This window comes from Podarcis melisellensis (genome assembly GCF_964234715.1).
Source record: "Podarcis melisellensis genome assembly, chromosome: 13".
Taxonomy (NCBI): Eukaryota; Metazoa; Chordata; class Lepidosauria; order Squamata; family Lacertidae; genus Podarcis; species Podarcis melisellensis.
Window position 1 is genome coordinate 15,935,358 of NC_138545.1, and position 19,923 is coordinate 15,955,280.

The 19,923-nt window shown below is 44.1% G+C and overlaps 2 protein-coding genes across 16 annotated transcripts in view; one reads left to right on the forward strand and one right to left on the reverse strand.

Moving 5' to 3' along the window:
* The window catches only part of LOC309353969 (uncharacterized protein), a 50,637-nt gene extending 37,337 nt beyond the window's left edge, over positions 1-13,300 (reverse strand). Inside the window, exons 1-13 of one of the 3 annotated variants that reach the window (XM_081883636.1) lie at positions 12,982-13,300; positions 11,531-11,794; positions 10,405-10,465; positions 9,497-9,783; positions 9,260-9,405; positions 8,109-8,173; positions 6,913-7,136; positions 6,371-6,615; positions 2,061-2,189; positions 1,747-1,888; positions 1,593-1,643; positions 1,192-1,261; positions 103-402 (exon numbers count right to left, since the gene is read on the reverse strand). In XM_081883636.1, coding sequence (XP_081739762.1) covers positions 117-402; positions 1,192-1,261; positions 1,593-1,643; positions 1,747-1,888; positions 2,061-2,189; positions 6,371-6,615; positions 6,913-7,136; positions 8,109-8,173; positions 9,260-9,405; positions 9,497-9,783; positions 10,405-10,465; positions 11,531-11,794; positions 12,982-13,054 — 2,043 coding nt within the window. In that variant the 5' untranslated portion in view covers positions 13,055-13,300 and the 3' untranslated portion in view covers positions 103-116. Of the gene's footprint in view, positions 1-102; positions 403-1,191; positions 1,262-1,592; positions 1,644-1,746; positions 1,889-2,060; positions 2,190-6,370; positions 6,616-6,912; positions 7,137-8,108; positions 8,174-9,259; positions 9,406-9,496; positions 9,784-10,401; positions 10,466-11,530; positions 11,795-12,981 lie in introns of those variants that run through there. The other 2 variants (XM_081883634.1, XM_081883635.1) reach the window with 2 other exon arrangements.
* The window catches only part of LOC309353951 (up-regulator of cell proliferation-like), a 54,750-nt gene that overhangs the window by 24,669 nt on the left and 10,158 nt on the right, over positions 1-19,923 (forward strand). For 2 of the 13 annotated variants that reach the window (XM_081883584.1, XM_081883585.1), the window contains exon 1: positions 15,972-16,016. The exons of the other annotated variants lie outside the window; for them this stretch is intronic. The gene's annotated coding sequence lies outside the window, so the exon portion shown is untranslated. Of the gene's footprint in view, positions 1-15,971; positions 16,017-19,923 lie in introns of those variants that run through there. 13 annotated transcript variants of the gene reach the window in all.

Genomic DNA, 19,923 nt, shown 5'->3' on the forward strand with positions numbered 1-19,923 from the left:
ACTCCCATGAAAAGAGGATCAGAATCAATCTCCCTCCATTTGCAGAGGGCTGAGGAAAATGACAGCCCTTTCCCCTTAACTCATGGTGAGTTCCACGAGACGGCATTCCTTTTTCCTTACTCCTTCCCGGTGAGGGCAAGGAGCCTCTGTGCCTCGTTTCTGCAGTTGATGGCTCTGAGGACCTCGGCCGTCACCTGCACAGCATAATCTTCCGGGTAGAAACTCAGAAGGTGGTGGCTTAAGTCCACCACATCTGCCTTCTCCAGTTTCCCAAGGGGGATGTTTTCATAGCCCTCCCTGAGGGGGAACTTGTTGAGCTTGGCCTTGAATCTCCTGAGTTCATCCTCCAGCAAATTCTCCAGCGTGGACATCAAGCAGTCTGCGATGGTCTTCTCCATTGCCCTGCATTGTCACCCCCAGCAGCAAGGAAAAGCAGACACAAAACAAGAGAAGCTCAGCAAATGGACCTGGGAATGAGGCAGATCATTAGAAGATACTGCCAACTTCCACAACTAGAAATGACACTGAGGGGGAGAGGTTGGCTGCTACATGGAGCCAAAATGGGATAAAGGTCAAATGACCTGTATTTCAACGTTATACTGCTACCTGACCATTCTAGCACTGGGAGAGCTGAGAAGCAGAATTCCTCTCATCAGCTCTGCTATGAAAGGCCAGCTCCATCGTGCCTGTTCTGTTTTGCTGGAAGACGCCCAGAGTGGCTGGGGCAACCCAGCAGATGTGTGGGGTAAAAGTAATACAGCGGTAACTTGTGTTAAGAACTGAATTCTTTCTGGAGGTCCATTCTTAACCTGAAACTGTTCTTCACCTGAGGTACCATTTTAGCTAATGGGGCCTCCCACTGCCGCCGATTTCTGTTCTCATCCTGAGGCAAAGTTCTTAACCCGAGGTACTATTTCTGGGTTAGCGGAGTCTGTAACCTGAAGCGTCTGCAACCTGAAGCGTCTGTAACCCGAGGTACCACTGTATATTATTATTATTATTGGTCTTTACTTTGCAACTGGGGCTCTCTCCTAGTGGAGTGTGTGTTCAGCCCCAACTTTTTAATCTAGGTACCCAGCAATTTTCCTCTTGTTAATTCGCACACACACACACACACACACACACACTCACACAGGTCACAGGAATTAATATATTTTCCCATCTCCTTCAAGAGAAAGGGTTAATCCCTACCTGCCTTCTGCATCACGGCCTGAGTCAGTTCTCTGGGATGGTGTATGGGGCAGTGAGTAGCCACAGCCACCTGGAAAGGAGAGAGAGAGGATATGAATGAAGCAAGCAGGAATGATAAGAAATTGATGACGATGGGAGATGAGATGCACTGGATTCCTCTGACATGTCTAGATAGCTGAGTTCAGCCAAACTTTAAAAACCTAGGTGTTTTTAAGATCTTGATCTGGCACCAAAGAACATGATGAAGCCAGGTAAGCTTGTCTAGGAAGGCTCTTCCATGACATTACAAATGTTACTTTTTATTATTATTCTGCCATGTGTGTAGCGCTGTATCACCAGTTGCTCTGTGCCCCCTTGGGAGGGAGGTGGGATATAACTACAGGGAAATAAAACTTGCTTACCTTGTACTGGGCGTAGAATAGAGGAATTCATCTGACCTGGATCTAACTCTTCTGCCAGAGAACAGGAAAGAGGCAATGTGACTGGGATGCCCTTTGCCATCTTGCCTCCCAACCTACAGTCCAACCTTGTGATCTTCCCTCGGTCAAAACGCACCTCGATTCACATGGGCCTTCCAGATGCTTTTATTTGTGTGCTTCTCCACCAGCGTGAAGATGAACTTCTCTTGCATTTGCTCAGCAGACAGCTCCACGTACTGCTGCAGCTTCTCGGCATCCAGGTATTGAAACTTCAGTTCCTGCAGGAAAGCGGGAAACCTCTGTAGGTGGGAATGTGGCTTAGCCCCGCCCATGATCCCAAGAGAGGCAAATTAAAGGGTGAGCAGGGGTCCTGCTTTAGTTCCTTCCCATTCTCATGCGTCACTGCTTGGCTCTGCATTGACAGAATATTTCATCATCTTTGTGTCTCACCTCAGGCCAGATTGTGACGTCGTCTAAGGTCTGCACAAAGACGGGAGTGCCAATCTTCAGACTTTTCAGGGTCCCAGGGGGTTTTTCTATTCTCTGTGAATGGCAATTTGCTTCATGCTCATCCACAGCCTGGGAAGGGCAAACAAGGTCACTTTTGAGACATGCAAAGAAGGCAGCAAGCTCCTACAATACTGGGTCCCTTTCAAATAGGATGAAGGGCATTTGGAGCAGAAGCTCAGCTCTTTTCCTCGAAGCCCCACCACTTTCTTGGCATTGTTACAGTAGATAAGGCAGGGATAGGGAATCTGCTGCCTTCCAGGTGTTGTTGGCTTTCCTTCCAATAAATTTGTATTGTTTTCCCATTAAATATACATTCATTATACAGATAAATCACATACTTATCTTTAGCTCTGCCGAGCTTTGGACTTCCCTCCACCCCTTCGGTAAGTATCATAGATTTTCTAACATCGCGTATTCTGTTTGTTTAGCTTTATTTTTACCGTACGCTGTTCGAGTTATTCTAACCCTGAGAGTGTATTTAGGGTTTTACAATTGTCTTTTATATACACCAAATATTTACTCCAACTTTCTTGAAACTTCTGTTCATCCTGATCTTGTCATTTTCCTGATAATCTGGCCAGTTCTGCATAAGTCAACATCTTAACCTGCCATTCGATAATGGTAGGTTTTGTACTTTTGTACTGTTTTATTTTTGTTAGCCGCCCTGAGCCCGGCTTTGGCTGGGGAGGGCGGGATATAAATAAAATTTATTATTATTATTATTATTATTATTATTATTATTATTATTACATCTGTTTTCCAGTTCTGAGCCAACATAGTTCTTGCTGCCGTCGTAGCATACAGAAAAAGGTTTTTATCTTTTTAAAAATTTCCTTCCCACTCAATCCCAGTAGAAAGGCTTCAAGCTTTTTTGGAAAAGTGTACATAAATATTTTTTTAAGTTCATTGTAAATTAATTCCCAGAAACCCTTCACTTTACCACAGATCCACCACATGTGGTAGAGGTCTCCCTCCGCCTCTCCACATTTCCAACATTTCCTGTTTCTCATTCTGTACATCTTTGCCAGTTTTACCAGCGAAAGATGCCACCTATAAATCATAAGTTCTCCTTTAATGCCATACAAGCTGAAAATTTCATGTTAACATTCCATAATTCATGCCATGCTTCTAATGCAATATTATCTCCAAAATCAATGGCCCATTTAATCATGGCTTCTTTTACTTCTTCATCTTTGGTATACCAGTCCAATAATAGATCATACATTTTAGACAATAATTTGTTTCTACCCTCTATAACCTCGTCATGTGGCCCGTGTAGCCGCCGCCACCGGCCACCAGCCTTCACCTTTTATTCTCGCTTTTTTTTTTTTTGACACAAGAAAGCCACCTCTTCAGCGCATGCGCAGCAGCCAGAAGCCAGAGACCGTCTGCTCTCTAGCGGCGCCGGCCGTTCTACACAGAAAACCTCCACTTTACATGCATTCAGGAAACCTCCACTTGTTTTTATATTGAGCGCATATTGAGTCCTATAGATACAACCGGCCCTTTGAGGGTGACCAAACTGCTGATGCGGCCCCCGATGAATTTGAGTTTGACACCCCTGCTCTATAATATCTATGTGAAATTTTGATTTCTTATCTTCAAATCCCAGTCTCTTTTTGTCCCCTTTTAATATATCATTGTCTTGGTGGTACTGTAGCCACCCTGTAAGTAAATTCTCTACCTCCTCATAAGTCTTTAAGTTTTAAACCTTGATCAGTTTTCCTGATAAACTCTTCATAGGTTGCCCTCTTTCCTTCCATATTTACTTTCTTGGGAAAAACCCAAAAAGAAAGAAGTAATTCGAGGTGTTATAATCCAAATTTAGGGTCTTCCTTTTTTGTGCCACTTGTCGGCTTAATCCAAAATCTCTCCCAGGACTGATAATCAGGCAAGATGAGGTGCAATGTCCATCTTCTCGCAAACAATGTAGGGGGCAATGCAAATCCAACATACAGCTCCGCAAAGCCTCTTCTCAGACACGGCAGAGATAAAAATAGAAGTCTAAATGGTGAGCGCGATAAACCCACCTTTCGGCTGCTGGGACAAAGCACTCTGACCAGAACGATACAAAGAAGTTTTTGTTGACTTTCTACACCACTCAATTGTCTCAGCGCGAATCTTTGCCTCGGAACGCTTATACATTGTAACCGAGGACTCTCACTTGGCGGCTACTTTCTTACTTTCTCTCCTCTCCCAGCCTTCCGCCATACGCCATTTTCTCCTTACCGCCGGGACAGACTCCCGTTTTTCGCACACCAAATCTTGCCAATTTTCTTTTTGTTTGTTTTTTAATCCTCAAGCAATAGCTGCTTTAATTGTAGTTCAAGTTCGTTTTTAGTATTGGAAGCTTGCCACTTTCACTCGAAGCTTGAGACTGCATAGCACAGGGTCTGTTGCTTCCCCTCCATGTCCGCAGCTCAATCCCATCTCCGAGCCTATTATCTAAAGCCCGAAAGTAGGAGAGCACGACCAGGCACCGCCGGGTACTCTGTCCCCCAAGATACTCCTCTTGAGGTTTTGAGGACTACGTAGCCTTCGTAGCCCCTCTAGAACCCCCGCGCTGCTCGAGACCCCCCTGAGGGTTGTCTTGTGCTTCTTTTCATGGCCGCGGCTCCACCGGAAGTTCTTGTTGTTGGCTTTCCTTCAGCCCCAGCCAGCATGGGGCAAGAATGGTGGGTGTTGTAGCCTAACAACACCTGAAAGGACACAGGTTCTCCATCCACAGGGCAAGGAAGACTAAACTGCTTTGGCACTAGAAACTATAATGTGGACAGGAGATTTATTGGCCACATGAGAAACTCAAGTTGGGGCTCTTGGATTGGCTACCTTGAACTGTGACACAGCAGAGAGCTACCAGCAACCCTGGGTCAGTCTCCTGATGAGACAATACAGGAACCCACAGAAGGAATTATACTTCAATATTACCACGAAACATAAGGCAACATTTCTAGGAGCAGTTGAAATTGATAAGGCAAAATAACAGTGTGCTTTATCTCCAACATGCCAACATTGCAAACCAGGAGGGATGTTTTCCTCAAAGAGCTCATAAGTACAGTGGTACCTCAGTTTAAGAACAGTACCGGAAGTAGTGTCCTGGTTTCAGAACTTTACCTCAGTGTAAGAACGGAATCCGAATGGTGGAAGATTGTGTGTGAGGTTGTATGGGGAAAATATGGAATAACAGATACACTCTTGCTTAAAATGTATATAGGAAGTGCAGTGTAAGCGATGGAAGTCAATCAATGAAATTTTATTATTGAGATATTTGTAGAATAAATTTGGAGGAAATTCTTCCAACTTTTCTTCTTCTTTTTCTCCTTATCTTTTCTTTTTCTTTTTTCTTTTGTTCCTTTTCTTCTTTTTTGTTCTTTTTATATATGTGTGTGCTTATCTGAAATATATAAGTATGTATGTATTTACAATATTTTGCTTATATTTTGTAATAATTGTGTTAAATAAAATGAAAATGAAAATAAAATAAAAGAAGGTCCCTTACAAATTTGAATAATAGGATTGTTAAGTAAAAAAGGGGGGAGCGCGCCCCGTTTTAAGAACGGTTTCAGTTTAAGAACGAACTTCTGGAATGGTTTAAGTTCGTAAACCGAGGTACCACTGTACCAAGTCTTTTGCTAAATGAGCTAAGAGGAATTTGCTCTTCATGAAATGTGTTTTCTCTGAGGGAAGCCCCACTGGCTTCAGTGTAGCATAAATAGATTCCATTTTCACAATTTGGCAACAACTGCTAACTGGTTCTCTAGGCAAGACCTTTAGCCATTAGCAAGGAGACTGCCAGAATATTGGAAAGTTCACTTTTAGTAAACATCACTGTTGTTGGGAAGCAAAGTAACCTTGTGAAGAGCAGCTGATAATCTCATCTCTGGTAGCATTTTCATGTCGGCTATAAGTTTGTGCTATAAGTGAGAGCTGGACCATCAAGAAGGCTGATCGCTGAAGAATTGATGCTTTTGAATTACGGTGCTGGAGGAGACTCTTGAGAGTCCCATGGACTGCAAGAAGATCAAACCTATCCATCCTTAAGGAAATCAGCCCTGAGTGCTCACTGGAAGGACAGATCCTGAAGCTGAGGACTAAACAACAACAACTTTGGTAAATTAGCTGAAGCCCAACTAAAGCAGTTCACTAACAACGGCACATCCTGGTGCATGATTTTTGCATTGCTATTGTGTCAGGATTAGTATGATCCAGGCAATCTGGAATGCAAATCAAACATGGGGGTTCCCGCTTACCTTTATCAGGGAGGGGTCATTGGGTAAGAGGTATAGGTGGAATATGAGCATTTTGAATCGAAGTCTCTGATAGAGCCTTGCCACGGTGTTGATCTTTTGCTTAAACATCTTTTTGAAAATGATTCCAAGGGAAGAGAACTTGGGGTTTTCCAGCACAGCGTGATGAGGCTCCACTCGGTCTGGCTTCTCCAGCTTCATCTCCCCTTTGACAAAATGTGCAATGTAGACGCGGGAATGGTCTTCAGCTAAAAAGGAGCGCAAAGGAAGCATAGACAATGTGTTACAAGTGTGGACTTGAGTCTGGAGGACAACAGGGCTGGCCCAGCCCATTGTGCCACTGAGGTAAAACAGAAAGTGCCGTCCTCATGCTGCCTCCTCCCCAACCCCCAGCCGACACGGCCTCCTCCCGTGTCCTCCTCTGCTGCTCCCCCCTGACAAAAGACAAGAAAAGGGGTTGGAAAAGGAGGTCCATGAAAGTTATTCCTGTTTAGGATCTCCTCTTACGGTTATGCACTTGGAAGATTGCCTTCCCTCCGCCCTACCTGAAAGAGACAAGAAGTGAGGGATGTGAATGGCTGTCACAGCCTCCACTACATCCACTTGAAGGTTGAACAGAGGGCCAGCGACATGCAACTCCTCAGTGTTCTGTTCTTCCAAGAGCTTCAGCCATGAATCAAAGTGGTATGTTACCGTCACAGCTTCCCTCACCTCACATATGAGACCAGTATCACCGCAATGGAAGGAGCCAGCCTTTGTGGAGCTCACTCTGAATGGCACAAAGGGAAAGATGAAAGGGGAAGTGGGTTGAACATGAAGAGAACTTCTTCTGCTGTTCTAATCAATCTTTCTTCAAGGAGACCCTTCATATGCCAAGTAAGGAGGCGAAAAGTTTAGGGAAGGAAATTGCCTGGGTAAACATCGCTCTGTTGCACTCAGGCATTTTGCCATAGAGAAACACTTTCACTAAGAGACGGCCTAATAAATAAACCACGATTTCTTTTGATACGGGAAAGGTGACTTTTAAATGCTCAAGTGTGTGCAAAGTAAACTTGTTAGTAGCTACTCACCTTGTTTTCACCAGTGTTTTGGTGTCTGTGAGCATTTCAGTGAAAATTCTCACAGCAAATATTCTACAACATGTACCCCTTTTTGCTCTAAAAACTGGACCTAGCCCCCTAAAAAAACTTTTTTCAAGTAATTGGGAGAGACTTAGGTGTAAAAAAGTGGACCAGTCACCATCACATCAAGTTTGCCCCATAGTCAGCACTCCTGTTTGTTATTTGAGTGGGTCAAGAGCTGGTGAAAAGCAGGATAGAATGCAGATGGGGAGCATTTATTTATTTTATTTAGCTTCCTTACTTGCTCTTTTCCATAAAGGCCCAGGGCAGGTTACAACAATGAAATATACAATTATGAAAACAAAACATTTAGAACCAAGAGGTAAGGAGAAGTGTAAAATCAGTTAAAAAATAGCTCCATATTTTTTAAAAAACAACAACTATATAAACATCTTTAAAATTCATATACAAAAGCATTTGAAAGTACTTCCAGGGCAGATGGAGACTGAGATGAAGCTCTAAACTCTTTTTGGAGGAAGAAGGTCTTCAGAGCAACATCACCTGTCCAATGTGTAGTGGGAGAGGATTCCAAAGGGTCAGAATCCCAAAATTCAATTCACAGTATCAACTGTTCCCTGACGTGAGAAATCCTTAAAAGATCCGAGAGAAATTCCACACACCTGTATTTTTTGTGACCCCCTTCTGAGTCCCAAACCATATCTGGTTTGATTTTTTCTGGAAGCTCCTACAAGAAAACGGTAACCATTAGTATGGAGGGTATTCTTGTCTGTATCTGACACCCCTGAGCCTAGGGCTTGCCAACTGGAAGGTCCGTGGTTCGAATCCCCACAATGGGGTGAGCTCCCGTTGCTCTGTCCCAGCTCCTGCCAACCTAGCAGTTCGAAAGCAAGTAGATAAATAGGTACCGCTCTGGCAGAAAGGTAAATGGTGTTTCCATGCACTGCTCTGGTTTCACCAGAAGCAGCTTAGTCACGCTGTCCACATGACCTGGAAAAACTGTCTGCGGACAAACGTCAGCTCCCTCGGCCAGTAAAGCAAGATGAGCGCCTTAACCCCAGAGTCATCCGCAACTGGGCTTAACTGTCAGGGGTCTGATACCTTTTTAATATGTGTGAGACTGCGCATGCACACATCATGCCGAACCCAGAAGTGACTCAGAAATGCCATAAAAAACACATACATACACTATAAAAAATAATTTACTGGTAAGTTTCACTTCACCACACCACACCACCCCTCCTCTCTCCGACCTTAAACTATACTCATCTCTAACGTCTCATAACAAATGTAACAGATCTGCTAAAAAGACTTTACAAACTAAAAAAAGACTGCTGCAACTCACACAAACTCAACAACGTTTACCCTCCTGATAAGTAAGGATAACGGAATAAGTGTCCAGGCATTTGGAACCAAGATGCGCTCAGAGAATTAACTTCAGGAGGCTGACACCTGAAGTCTAACACAAGTCTAACACAAGCTGAATGCACATTAATGGCCTATGGTTAAAGCGCAGGAAACTGCAGGAGGATTACAGGGGGATGACGACCACAGCATGTGGGCCCTCTGTAAAATGGGTGCAAGGCGCACTGAACAGGAATCACAGCACGGAAAGTCCACTGCAATGCCGCTGGCAATTCTGCAGAAGTGTGATTATTTCTTAGCACCAGGAGCCACCTGTCTAGAGGCAGCCTTTGAAGCTGAACAGCAAGTTCATTAATTAATGTACACATGGAATTAGAAATTCAGATTCAGAACCTTTGCTTTAAAAGTACCATTGGTGATGCAAATGATTAAAACTGCATCCTCTTACCTCACTGGGGCACCAGCTACCCCGGCCACTTCCCCCAGAACCTGCCGGGTTTTCCATCTGTGTGCTGCTTCCTTCCTCTGCAAACAGGGGGGATTCTAACTGTAGCCCTAAGTGGCCAGAAGTCTGGACTGGATCTTGCTCCGAGCCTGTAAAAGAAATACAACTCTTTACCTGAATTGATTGTTGCAAGGAGGACGGAGGAAGTTGCATTGTCCTTGGACTCTAAGCCAAACTCACCACGTATTGCAAGCAGCAGATTCTGGATGGAACCCGGATGTTCCATTTCTACACATTCAAGGAACCAGCAACAAGCTTGCTCCCCCCTTTCCTGCATCATACGCAGCAATTTTTTACTTTTCTCCTTGGAGTCTTCCTCTGCTTCCAGCAAGTCCCAGAATTCTTTCCGTGTGATAATATAGCGAGAGTATAACACATGTAAAATGTTTCTTCCAAGAATTTCAATTAATTCTTTTCTTCCCTTGCAGATAATCCTCTTAGCAGTAATTGCGACTCCTTCCAGTGGCCTGTTGCAGAAATGTTCCATTTGTTTTAGGCATCAGGAGAGTGGAAGAAAGCCTTAGAATCTGGTTAGGATACAAGCTGGGCCTGAGGTTCCCCACGCCTGGTCTCCTGCCCTCGCCGAACCTCTCAGCCACCTGCGATCTGACTCTCATCTGCCGCCCGGAAAACATGCTTAAATAATCCATAATGAAAAGAAACTATGATGTGATTTGCCACCACTTTAATAACTGTCAAGTATATATCTCGTCTTTGTGGTCCATTTTGCATCTTTCTCCAGGTTGTACCCCATTGCCTGGCCTTAGTGACATTTTCTGCTTGCAAAGCATGACCAATGGCCGAGCATACAGAAGCTTGAACTGGCTGACAGGTTGCCCTCTGGCCTCGCACCCAAGATTTCTTCAAGGATGAGTCTCCCCACGTTGACCAGGAAACTATTACTTATCACCCAAAAACAAAGCACGGTCCACCCTAGTAACAGATTTGCCCATCCTTGTTTCTAGTTGCATCTCCCTCCCAAGGAAATTGCTAATGTTGCCTCATGCCAACTAACGTGAAATGCTGCAGACAGGAGTCCTGGCCCTTTCTCTGTAAGATGCCAAGCAAAATAGCAATGAACTTACCACACTTGTTTCTTTCCCACCTCTCTCTGCATTCTGTCCACATTAGCAGGCATGACCAGGTCATCTGCGAGTGGGAAAGATCCATACCAGTTGTTTATTCCCCCATAGTCTTATTTGTTTAATTGCCCCCCCAAAGAAACATTTATTGGTGTGAAACTATTTATGTTCTTAATCTCCATCCAATGCCTGGGGGGGGGGCACACTGACTCCCCACCCCAAATATATTTCCAGTGTGTATGGCAAGTGGGAGTGGAGTTGAATGCAGAGTCCATATAATGTCTGTGTTGTCAAAGCAGGCTTGGCTGCATCCAAACCGCACAATCGGAAATTATTCAAAAGCGGCAGAATTTATCTGTGCAGCAAATGTTGGCCCCTTCCGATTGAGTAAACAACACAATTTCTCCTCCTTGAATAAGCTATGGTTTTGATTTTCAATTTTAAGCAATATATAAAGTAAAACTGTTACAAAAAATATTGGGGGAGGGTTGTAAATTGTCTAGAAGAAACTATTTCAACTCACTACCCTGAAAATTTGTGGAAAATAACCTTTGTGGAAAATGCCATTTAATTTCCTGCCTCCCTCCTCTTCCTTTCTTTCACATAGTTTGGCTGTTACAGTGGTACCTCGGGTTAAGAACTTAATTTGTTCTGGAGGTCCGTTCTTAACCTGAAACTGTTCTTACCCTGAGGTACCACTTAAGCTAATGGGGCCTCCTGCTGCCACTGCGCGGCTGCCGTGCGATTTCTGTTCTCATCCTGAAGCAAAGTTCTTAACCTGAGGTACTATTTCTGCGTTAGTGGAGTCTGTAACCTGAAGCATCTGTAATCTGAAGTGTCTGTAACCCGAGGTACCACTGTATTGGCATGGGCAGACACCCTTAATGGCATTTTGTGCCACCCAAAAGCATTGGACTGGACACAACTCAATGCCACCTAATAGAGAATGGTGAGCATATTATCTGAAGTGACCCTGAACTTATTTTGGGGTACACATGTTCACTTCCTCTTTATTTTTCTACATATTGTGGATATTTGGTGTGACCCAAAACTTCTTGCGGGGTTCAGATCACCACATAGCAATGATGAGCATTGTTCAAAACCATTGGCTATTGATTCCCAAATTCCTTACCTTCCCTGTGTGCCTGCAGCTCACAGTTGATGGCTTTCAGAACTCTGGCCGTCACTTGCAAGGCATAATCCGGGCCATAGTAGACGAGGAGCAGCTGGCTGAGGTCCGAAACACTTGCTTCTTCCAGCAACTCCTTTGAAATATTCACAAAGCGCTTCTTGATGGGGAAATGGTGGAGTTTGCGCTTGAACTTCTTTAGCTCAGACTCCTTCAATATTTTCAGAGTTTTCAGTAGAAAGGTATGTGAAGGCCATGCTCTTCTCACTGTTTTGCGTAATAATATTGATTGGGGGGGAATCCAGTGAGCCCCCATTTACCAGCATAAAATATATTATTTCCCCTTCCCCTTCCCTTCATAGCACATTCAAAGTCAAAGTAAGTCAGGCTGGGCTGAGTGACAGGCCACATGCTTTGCATGCAGAAGGCCCCAGGTTCAGTCCTGGACCAACTTACTAGATGGACCAGTTCAGATATTAGATGGAAGCCTCTGGTGTTCCAGAGGGCCTGGGAAGGCCTGCAAGCTTTCAGAACTTATTATAGGCCTGTTGTTAAATATTTGCAGTGCTGAAGCAGGAGGGGAATAAGACTCTGCCTTCTGCATAGGACAAAACGAACCCCAAGTCCAAAGGACTGAGACAATTCCTTTCCTTTGTTTTTGCTGTTCTGTGTATCCTAAGGGTGCTGAAAGTATTTGTAATGCCTTAAGGAATAATAGTAACTCTTTACACAAGTCAGAGGTGCCAACCTGAATAAAACATTGGGGGAGGGGCAGGTAAGCCCCATCCCTGCATAATCAAGCACATGATGCTGTACACACACACACACACACACACACACACACCACTTGAATGGCAATGCTCATCAAGTTGGGGAAAAATATTTTATTGGGGGAGGGCGAAGCATGGGCGTAGCCAGGATTTACGGTATGTTAGGGGAGGGCAGGACTTTTGTTAGGGGGAGGGAGAACTGATCTATCTGTGACGCAATTGATCAGTTAAGTATTTTTATTTATTGACTTGACTTGGTGGGGGTAGCTGCCCTCCTGCACCCCCCTGGCTACGCTTATGGCCAAAGACCTCCTTGGGCCCTTAGGTGGCTTCTGTGTACAGTGGTACCTAAGGTTAAGTACTTAATTCGTTCTGGAGGTCCGTTCTTAACCTGAAACTGTTCTTAACCTGAAGCACCACTTTAGCTAATGGGGCCTCCTGCTGCCGCTGCGACACCGCTGCGACACCGCTGCACGATTTCTGTTCTCATCCTGAAGCAAAGTTCTTAACCTGAAGCACTATTTCTGGGTCAGTGGAGTCTGTAACCTGAAGCATATGTAACCCAAGGTACCAATGTATCTGATTGCTATCAACAGGCTTTGCATATGAAGGCACGCACAGCCAAGAAATCTGCTGCCAGGGCAGACTCAACTCCTGGGACGATCGGGACGCACGCAGGTTTACCTGGCCTGGTAAAGGAGAGGACCAGGCTGCTTGCCTCGTCCTTGCCATCAATGTCCCTTGGTGTGTCGGCCATCCCGTCCAGGATGCGATGTGGTAGCTGATCAAGAGGTCTGCAAGGCACCAAGCATCGACCTCCTCCAGGAGACTTTTCAGGGATATGGGCACAGCCTTTCAGGACAGGGATCCTGCGGTTTGCCCGCAAACTTCTTCAGGTCACCCTCGCCCAGACCCGGCAGGGTTTTCAGCAGCCGGGCACATGAGGCCAAATCTACCCGAGGGCAACTGGACAGCAGGAAGGGGCAAAACCGTAGCTAGTTGCTGGCCCGTTCCAGCAAAAGTCGCGAGACTGCAGAGGCTGCAGCATCGAAAAACAAGCAAGGGAGGAAGGAAGCGGGTGGGGCTGCAGTCCTCAGGAAGCACCGTCGCTGTGGGTTGGAAACAGGAACATACTCAGCCGCTTTTTGCTGGCTGAGAGAATGGCTGCTTCTTGAAAACACTGATGTGTTGGACTTAGAAGGATTTAACAATGTATTTGGATGACATGCATACTTGTGGTATGATAAGGTCAAAGCACATAAAGCATTTAAGAACCATATTGTTAGGAAATCTTTGTTTAATGTTTGGATAAGGTACAAGGATTTGCTTGAAAATAAAACCCCAAGGTGGTTATCTCCAATGGAAGCGAAAGCTCAGAAAAAGCTCAATATGGAGGTCAAATGGCCGAAATATTGGGAAATTTTGGAACAAGAGGGCGATAGATTGAAATTACAGAGTTTCGAAAAATTTAAAAAACAAAGTGCGTGATTGGCTCCATTATTATCAAATAATGGAGGCATACAATTCGGATAAGAAAGTTGGATTTCAGGTGGAAAAATCAAAACTGGAAACATTGTTGCTAGATTCCAAAAGTAAGAATTTGTCAAAAATGTATAACTTGCTGTTGAAATGAAATACCCAGGATGAAACTGTGAAATCAGCTATGATTAAATGGGCACAAGATGTTGGACATAATATCATGATGGCTGACTGGGAACAGTTATGGACCACAGGTATTAAATTTACGGCATGTAATGCCTTAAGAGAGAATATAATGAAAACGATTTACAGGTGGTACATGACACCAGTCAAGCTTGCAAAAATCTACCATTTGCCCGATAATAAATGCTGGAAATGTAAAGAGTCTGAAGGTACATTCTTTCACCTTTGGTGGACATGCCCAAAGATCAAGACCTTCTGGGAAATGATCTATAATGAAATAAAAAAGGTATTTAAATATACCTTTCTGAAGAAACGAGAGGCCTTCCTCTTGGGCATGGTTGGCCAATTGGTGCCTAAGAAGGATAGAACTTTCTTTATGTACGTGTCAGGGAACTGCCATCGGAAGGGCAGGTGGTGGAAGGGCTCACGGAGGCTAGGAGAGACTTAGCAGCAGAGGAGGGAACCAGCAGGGAGAGAGAAGGAGCTCTGAGGGAAAGTGAGTCAGAGGGATGGCTCAGGGACACTTCTAGCGAAAGCAGTGGGGAGGTTTCAGGACCTCCTATAGGGATACCCACCCCTCGCTGGAAACTGTCACGCCGAGAGTCCAGAAGACACGTTTCCGTTAAGGAGCTTTTATGTTGGAAGAGATTCCGCAAACGCCCACTGTTGGATTCTGCCAGCGATTGAGGGAGCCATGCTTAAGGGGCTCCGTTATAGACAGAGCTTTGCAAATCTGGCCAAACTCTGAGGGACTACGCTTTTACGCACAAGCAGCTCATCATCCCATCACAGTACACTACAACAGCAGCAGGAATACTGATCGCAAAATATTGGAAGACACAAGATCTACCCACCCGGGAAGAATGGCAGATGAAGGCGATGGACATGATGGAAATGGCCGAAATGACGGGCAGAATCTGGGACCAGGGAGAAGAGTCGGTGGAAGAAGCCTGGAAGAAATTTAAAGTTTATTTACAAAAATATAGCAAAATTGAGGAAGTTTAGAAGGAGTCTGGAAAGAAACTATGTGACTTTTGTATAAATACTATAAAGGACTTAAGTCAAATAGATTATTGAAGGAAATGAGGGAAAGTAAAATTATACTATGTTAAGATAAATTAATGGTTAAAAATTGGGGAAAGATGGAAAGGATTTGCTGAAATAATTAATTGAAGCAGAATACGAAAAAGGGAGGCGGGAGGAGGTCAAAGAAACAAGCAAATGAAGTTAAGTTAATAAGGTTTATTGTATTTTTGTGTATTTTCTTTTTTGTTGTTTGAATGTCTTTGTTTTTCTTGATATTTTTGTTGTTGTTTTTTCTTTTTCTTCTTTGTTGTATTTTTAAAACCTTAATAAATATTATTATATAATAAAAAAAGGAAACAGGAACATACACCCACATCACAATACCTGCCTGATACGTCAGATTTACACATGTGGTCTTTTTGATTAGTTAAAATAGCACTCCTATCATACTCTTCAGAAGCTGCTCAACAAGAGCCTCATTGCTCCCTTGATGACACGCAGCACAGCATACGATTGCAAGCCATTGGAAGACTCTGATTCAGTGGTTGGGACATTTGCTTTGTATGCAGAAGGTCCCAGGTTCAACCCCTGGGGTCTCCAGCTAGGGATGGGACAGACTTTCTTGAAATCCTGGAGTCTCTGTTACTCAGTGACAGCAACACGGAGAAAAAAAGACCCTGCCTTCTTCTGTAAAGGACAAAGTGAACCCCCAACTCCAAAGGGCTGTGAGCCAATTCCTTTCCACCATTTTGTAATGGATGAGAGAGCAATTTAACCCACCCAGCCCAAACACTGTACAGTACTCAAGTTCCCTCTCTTAATCAGTCCTTAAAGGAAACATGCAGGCAGATGCTACATTCCTTTTGGGGTGGGGGAGGAAGTGCAACAGAAACAGTTTAGTAGAAGTCACGTGTTATCTCAGAACCCATCTCAGAGAGTGAAGCTTAAAGTTTCACATATCACTTCCTCTGCTCTAGTTGTTTGCTAGCTGGAGCTGAGAAGCCTTTTGCTGCTCCTACAGAGAAAAGAAGGTAGGTTCTATTCCTTTCTACCTGAGATGCAAAGCATACATCTTATGTGAATGCTTAGAGTTTGTGTACATTTCACAAACTCTTCCTTATTAAATTTCCAATTGTGATAAATCCTGCCCTACATTTGGGGTGATATTAGTACCCTCTATGTGTCCAAATCAGTGGTTCCTTCAGTAGCAAATCTATCTATCTATCTATCTATCTATCTATCTATCTATCTATCTATCTATCAATCATCTATTTATCATCTATACCTATCTATCTATCATCTATCATCTACCCGTTAATTTTCATTCCATAACATGCAGTTTTTTCCTCCTAGAAAGTAAGGGGAAATGTCTGTGTGTGTTATGGAGCAAATGCCTACAGATGGCAGGGAAATCTGCTGCAGTTGTGAGCAGTCCATGGCTCGCTTTGAAACTGCAAAGCGGGTGTAAGCGGCTCCTGTCAGCGAGCCGAGCCGGGGAGGAGGGAGAGAAGCAGAGCGGGGTTGGCTGCTTTAAAACAACCCCGCGCTCTCTGTCCCTGCCTGCAGTTTTTTGCTGTCCGATTTTGGATTAGCCACTGTAGGGGTGTGTGTGTGTGTGTGTGTGTGTGTGTGTATGTACTTGAGCTATTGTTCTCCTTCTCTTGCTTCCCGTTCACTCCCCCAGCGCCCCTGCGACTTTAGGATTGATACTCTGTGTGTCTTTGTGTGTGTGAGGGATCGTTCTCCTTCTCTTGCTTCCCGTTCACTCCCCCAGCGCCCCTGCGACTTTAGGGCGACTTTAGCATGGATCCACATGGATCCTCAGGATTTTTGCATTGGGCTACCCCAAACTCACCGTCAGATCACATGTCTGTGGCCACAGCATGAACCACAAAAATCATACATCCACTGTTTCCTTTAGAATATTTTTTTCTTGTTTTCCTCCTCTAAAAACTACATGCGGGTTATGGTCGAGTGCGTGTTATCGAGCGAAAAATACGGTATCTATCTATTTATCATCATCATCAAGCCTTTATTGGCATCACATACAAACATTCAGAATAAAGTGGTACCTTGGGTTACATACGCTTCAGGTTACAGACTACGCTAACCCAGAAATAATACCTCGGGTTAAGATCTTTGCTTCAGGATGAAAACAGAAATCGTGCTCCAGCAGCGTGGCAGCAGCAGGAGGCCCCATTTGCTAAAGTGGTGCTTCAGGTTAGAACAGTTTCAGGTTAAGAACGGACCTCCAGAACGAATTAAGTACTTAATCCGAGGTACCACTGTAAATACATAGTGCGATCTCGTCGCCATTACAACAATACAGTCATTTGCCAAAGGGAAGAAGAGGTGAGCAATCTATTTCATCTCTGTGGGTCACCATCAAGGGCTGGGTCCTGTAGCGTACTTCGGGACAAAAAAATCAAATAGAGGAACTTAGCTACTGTCTTAGTGAACTCCTAGTCTCTACCCTGTAATAAGAAGCATATAGCCTCGGTCTCTGGTTTCCATGTTGGTATACATAGATGGTCTAGAAATTGTTGATGGAGATCATCATACATTTTACATTTAAGGGCCATGTGAGCTAGAGTTTCCACCAGGTGGGCATCACATGGGCAGATCCTATCTCCTTCTGCTATACCCGCAGATCTACCCCAAAGGAGATGAGAAGGATTAGAATTGAACCTAGCCAGTGAAAAAGCCCTTCTTTATTGCGGGTTAAACAAAAATTGTAAATAATTAAAGTTAAATTCCTGCGCCCAAGAGAGACGGAAATAAAGAGGGGGGCATGTTTTTTCCACAGCTGAGATTAGTTCCTGGCGATCTATGTCCCACAGCCTAGTTTTTAACATGGCCTTGGCGATTGAGAAAGCCACAGCACCCAGGAGATTCTCTGAAAGCCCGAGTTGCCGTATCTTTGTGCAAAACAGTTGTAGCCCTGGGGAAGGGAAGGAGTCTGACAGAACTTCGCTAAGTATATTTGCCAGCATAAAAGAAAACTCTAGCTTATGTTGGCCTCCCTCTAAACACAGGGCTGCGTAAGTTACACAGCATGGGACAGCAAAAATCTTAAATAGAAAGGCTGCCTGGATTCGTTCCACTGACTGGGTAAACCCTGACATCCAGACTGAAATTCCATAGAGCAGTTGAGCTCTAACTTTAGCATTAAAAACCTTGAGGGCAGAAGGGATGTGTTGGTTACCTCTTGTTGCAAAGAGGTGTGATATGGCCTGCTTAGACAGCTTGCTGGGGTTTACCGCCTCTGCGCAGTGTGAAGACCACCGGAGCCTGTGATGGAAAGTGATCCCCAAATAGTTGAATTCAAATACCTGCTGGGTGTGTTTCCCAGCAAAGACCCAACTATATCTCTTACGAGAATTCCCCAAGACCATTATTTTGCTTTTATCGAAGGTCATACTCATTTTCATTCTCAACAGATAGTCAATACAGGCATTTAACAAACGCTTTAAGTCGATTCTAGTCCGTGAGAGCAGAATCATATCATCTGCATATAGGAGAATGGGAATTTTGGATGCATTGAGTTTTGGGCTGTGACCATCCACCAGTTTTAGTACTGGGGCAAGGTCATTTAAGAAGAGATTAAAAAGAGAGGAAGCAAGAACACAGCCCTGTTTCACACCTCAATTTAAAGCAACAGGGTTTGACACCTTGTCCCCTGAAATTATTCTTATATTACAGGTATTATTTGAGTAAAGCTTTTTAATCAGGTCAAGTAACCTGGGGTCTAAGCCCAGTGACTCCAGTTTGGACCATAACAGCCCCCTGTTGACTGAGTCAAAAGCAACCTGAAGATCTAAAAAGGCCACAAATAGGCCTTCTTTATGGTGCCGTGTGTACTTGGCAGCTAAATGGGATAGCACTATACAGTTACGTAAAGTGGATTTCCCTGGTCTAAACCCTGCCTGCTCTGGGCCTATGATGTTGTCACGTCAAGCCACGTAGTTAATTTGGATAATAGATGTTTTGTATACAATTTCCCAGTATTTGACAATAGGCTTATTGGTCGATAGTTGGAAGGTAACTTTTTGCCCCCCTTTTAGGCATAATTCCAGTTCTGTCCACCACAGTGAATAGTTCCGCTAGAATCGGAGCCCACCAGTCTGGCTTGGCTTTAATTAGGAGATGGGACGGCATCATGGCCTGCGGCTTTGCCTAGTTTCAATGAAAAATTAAATTTTTGACTTCAGTAATGGAGACAGGGGGCCGCTTGACCAGGGTTGAGGAAGGGGCAAGATCTTGGCTGTCTGATGGAATACAATCGTCATAAAAGATCGCCTTAAAAAGCTCTACCCAAAGCATAGATGGAATCAATATCAGTCAGTGCTCTTGAGTCTGTGGGGGGTCTGCAATAGCCTTCCAAAATTTCTTATGATCATTGGTAAGGATGGCTGAAAGCAGCGAGTCCCAGCAAGCCTGGTTGTGTCTTATCTAGCCAAGCTGGATAGACTCCCTAAGTTGCTTGGTTCTAACGAAATATGTATCAGGCAATCAGGAGCTGCCTGTCTCTCTAGACTTTCTGTAGATTCTCCTAACCTCTACTGTAATGCCTTTGATTTCATTATCAGTCCACTCGCCGAACCCCTATTTCTATCTATCTTGTGGTGAACAACACAAAAGAGATTTTATATATTTTTTTGGAAATTGGTTGCATTGTGTTCTTCCTATTTGAAAACCTATATAGAGCAAGGAAAAACTGGTAGGCATAATCAGTATGGTTGCCGACTGACCATAAAAAAATGCTGTGTTCTGTATCTTTTACTGAAGTTTTTGCTGCGCAGGAAGAGGCAGAGAAGCATTTCACAGCATGGAGTGAATCACCACTTCCTGTTAGCGGCAGATCCTCAGAAATTATTGAAAAGCATTAAAAATAGGGGACCCCCCCCCCAAAAAAGAATCCTGGATACTCCCAGAGTG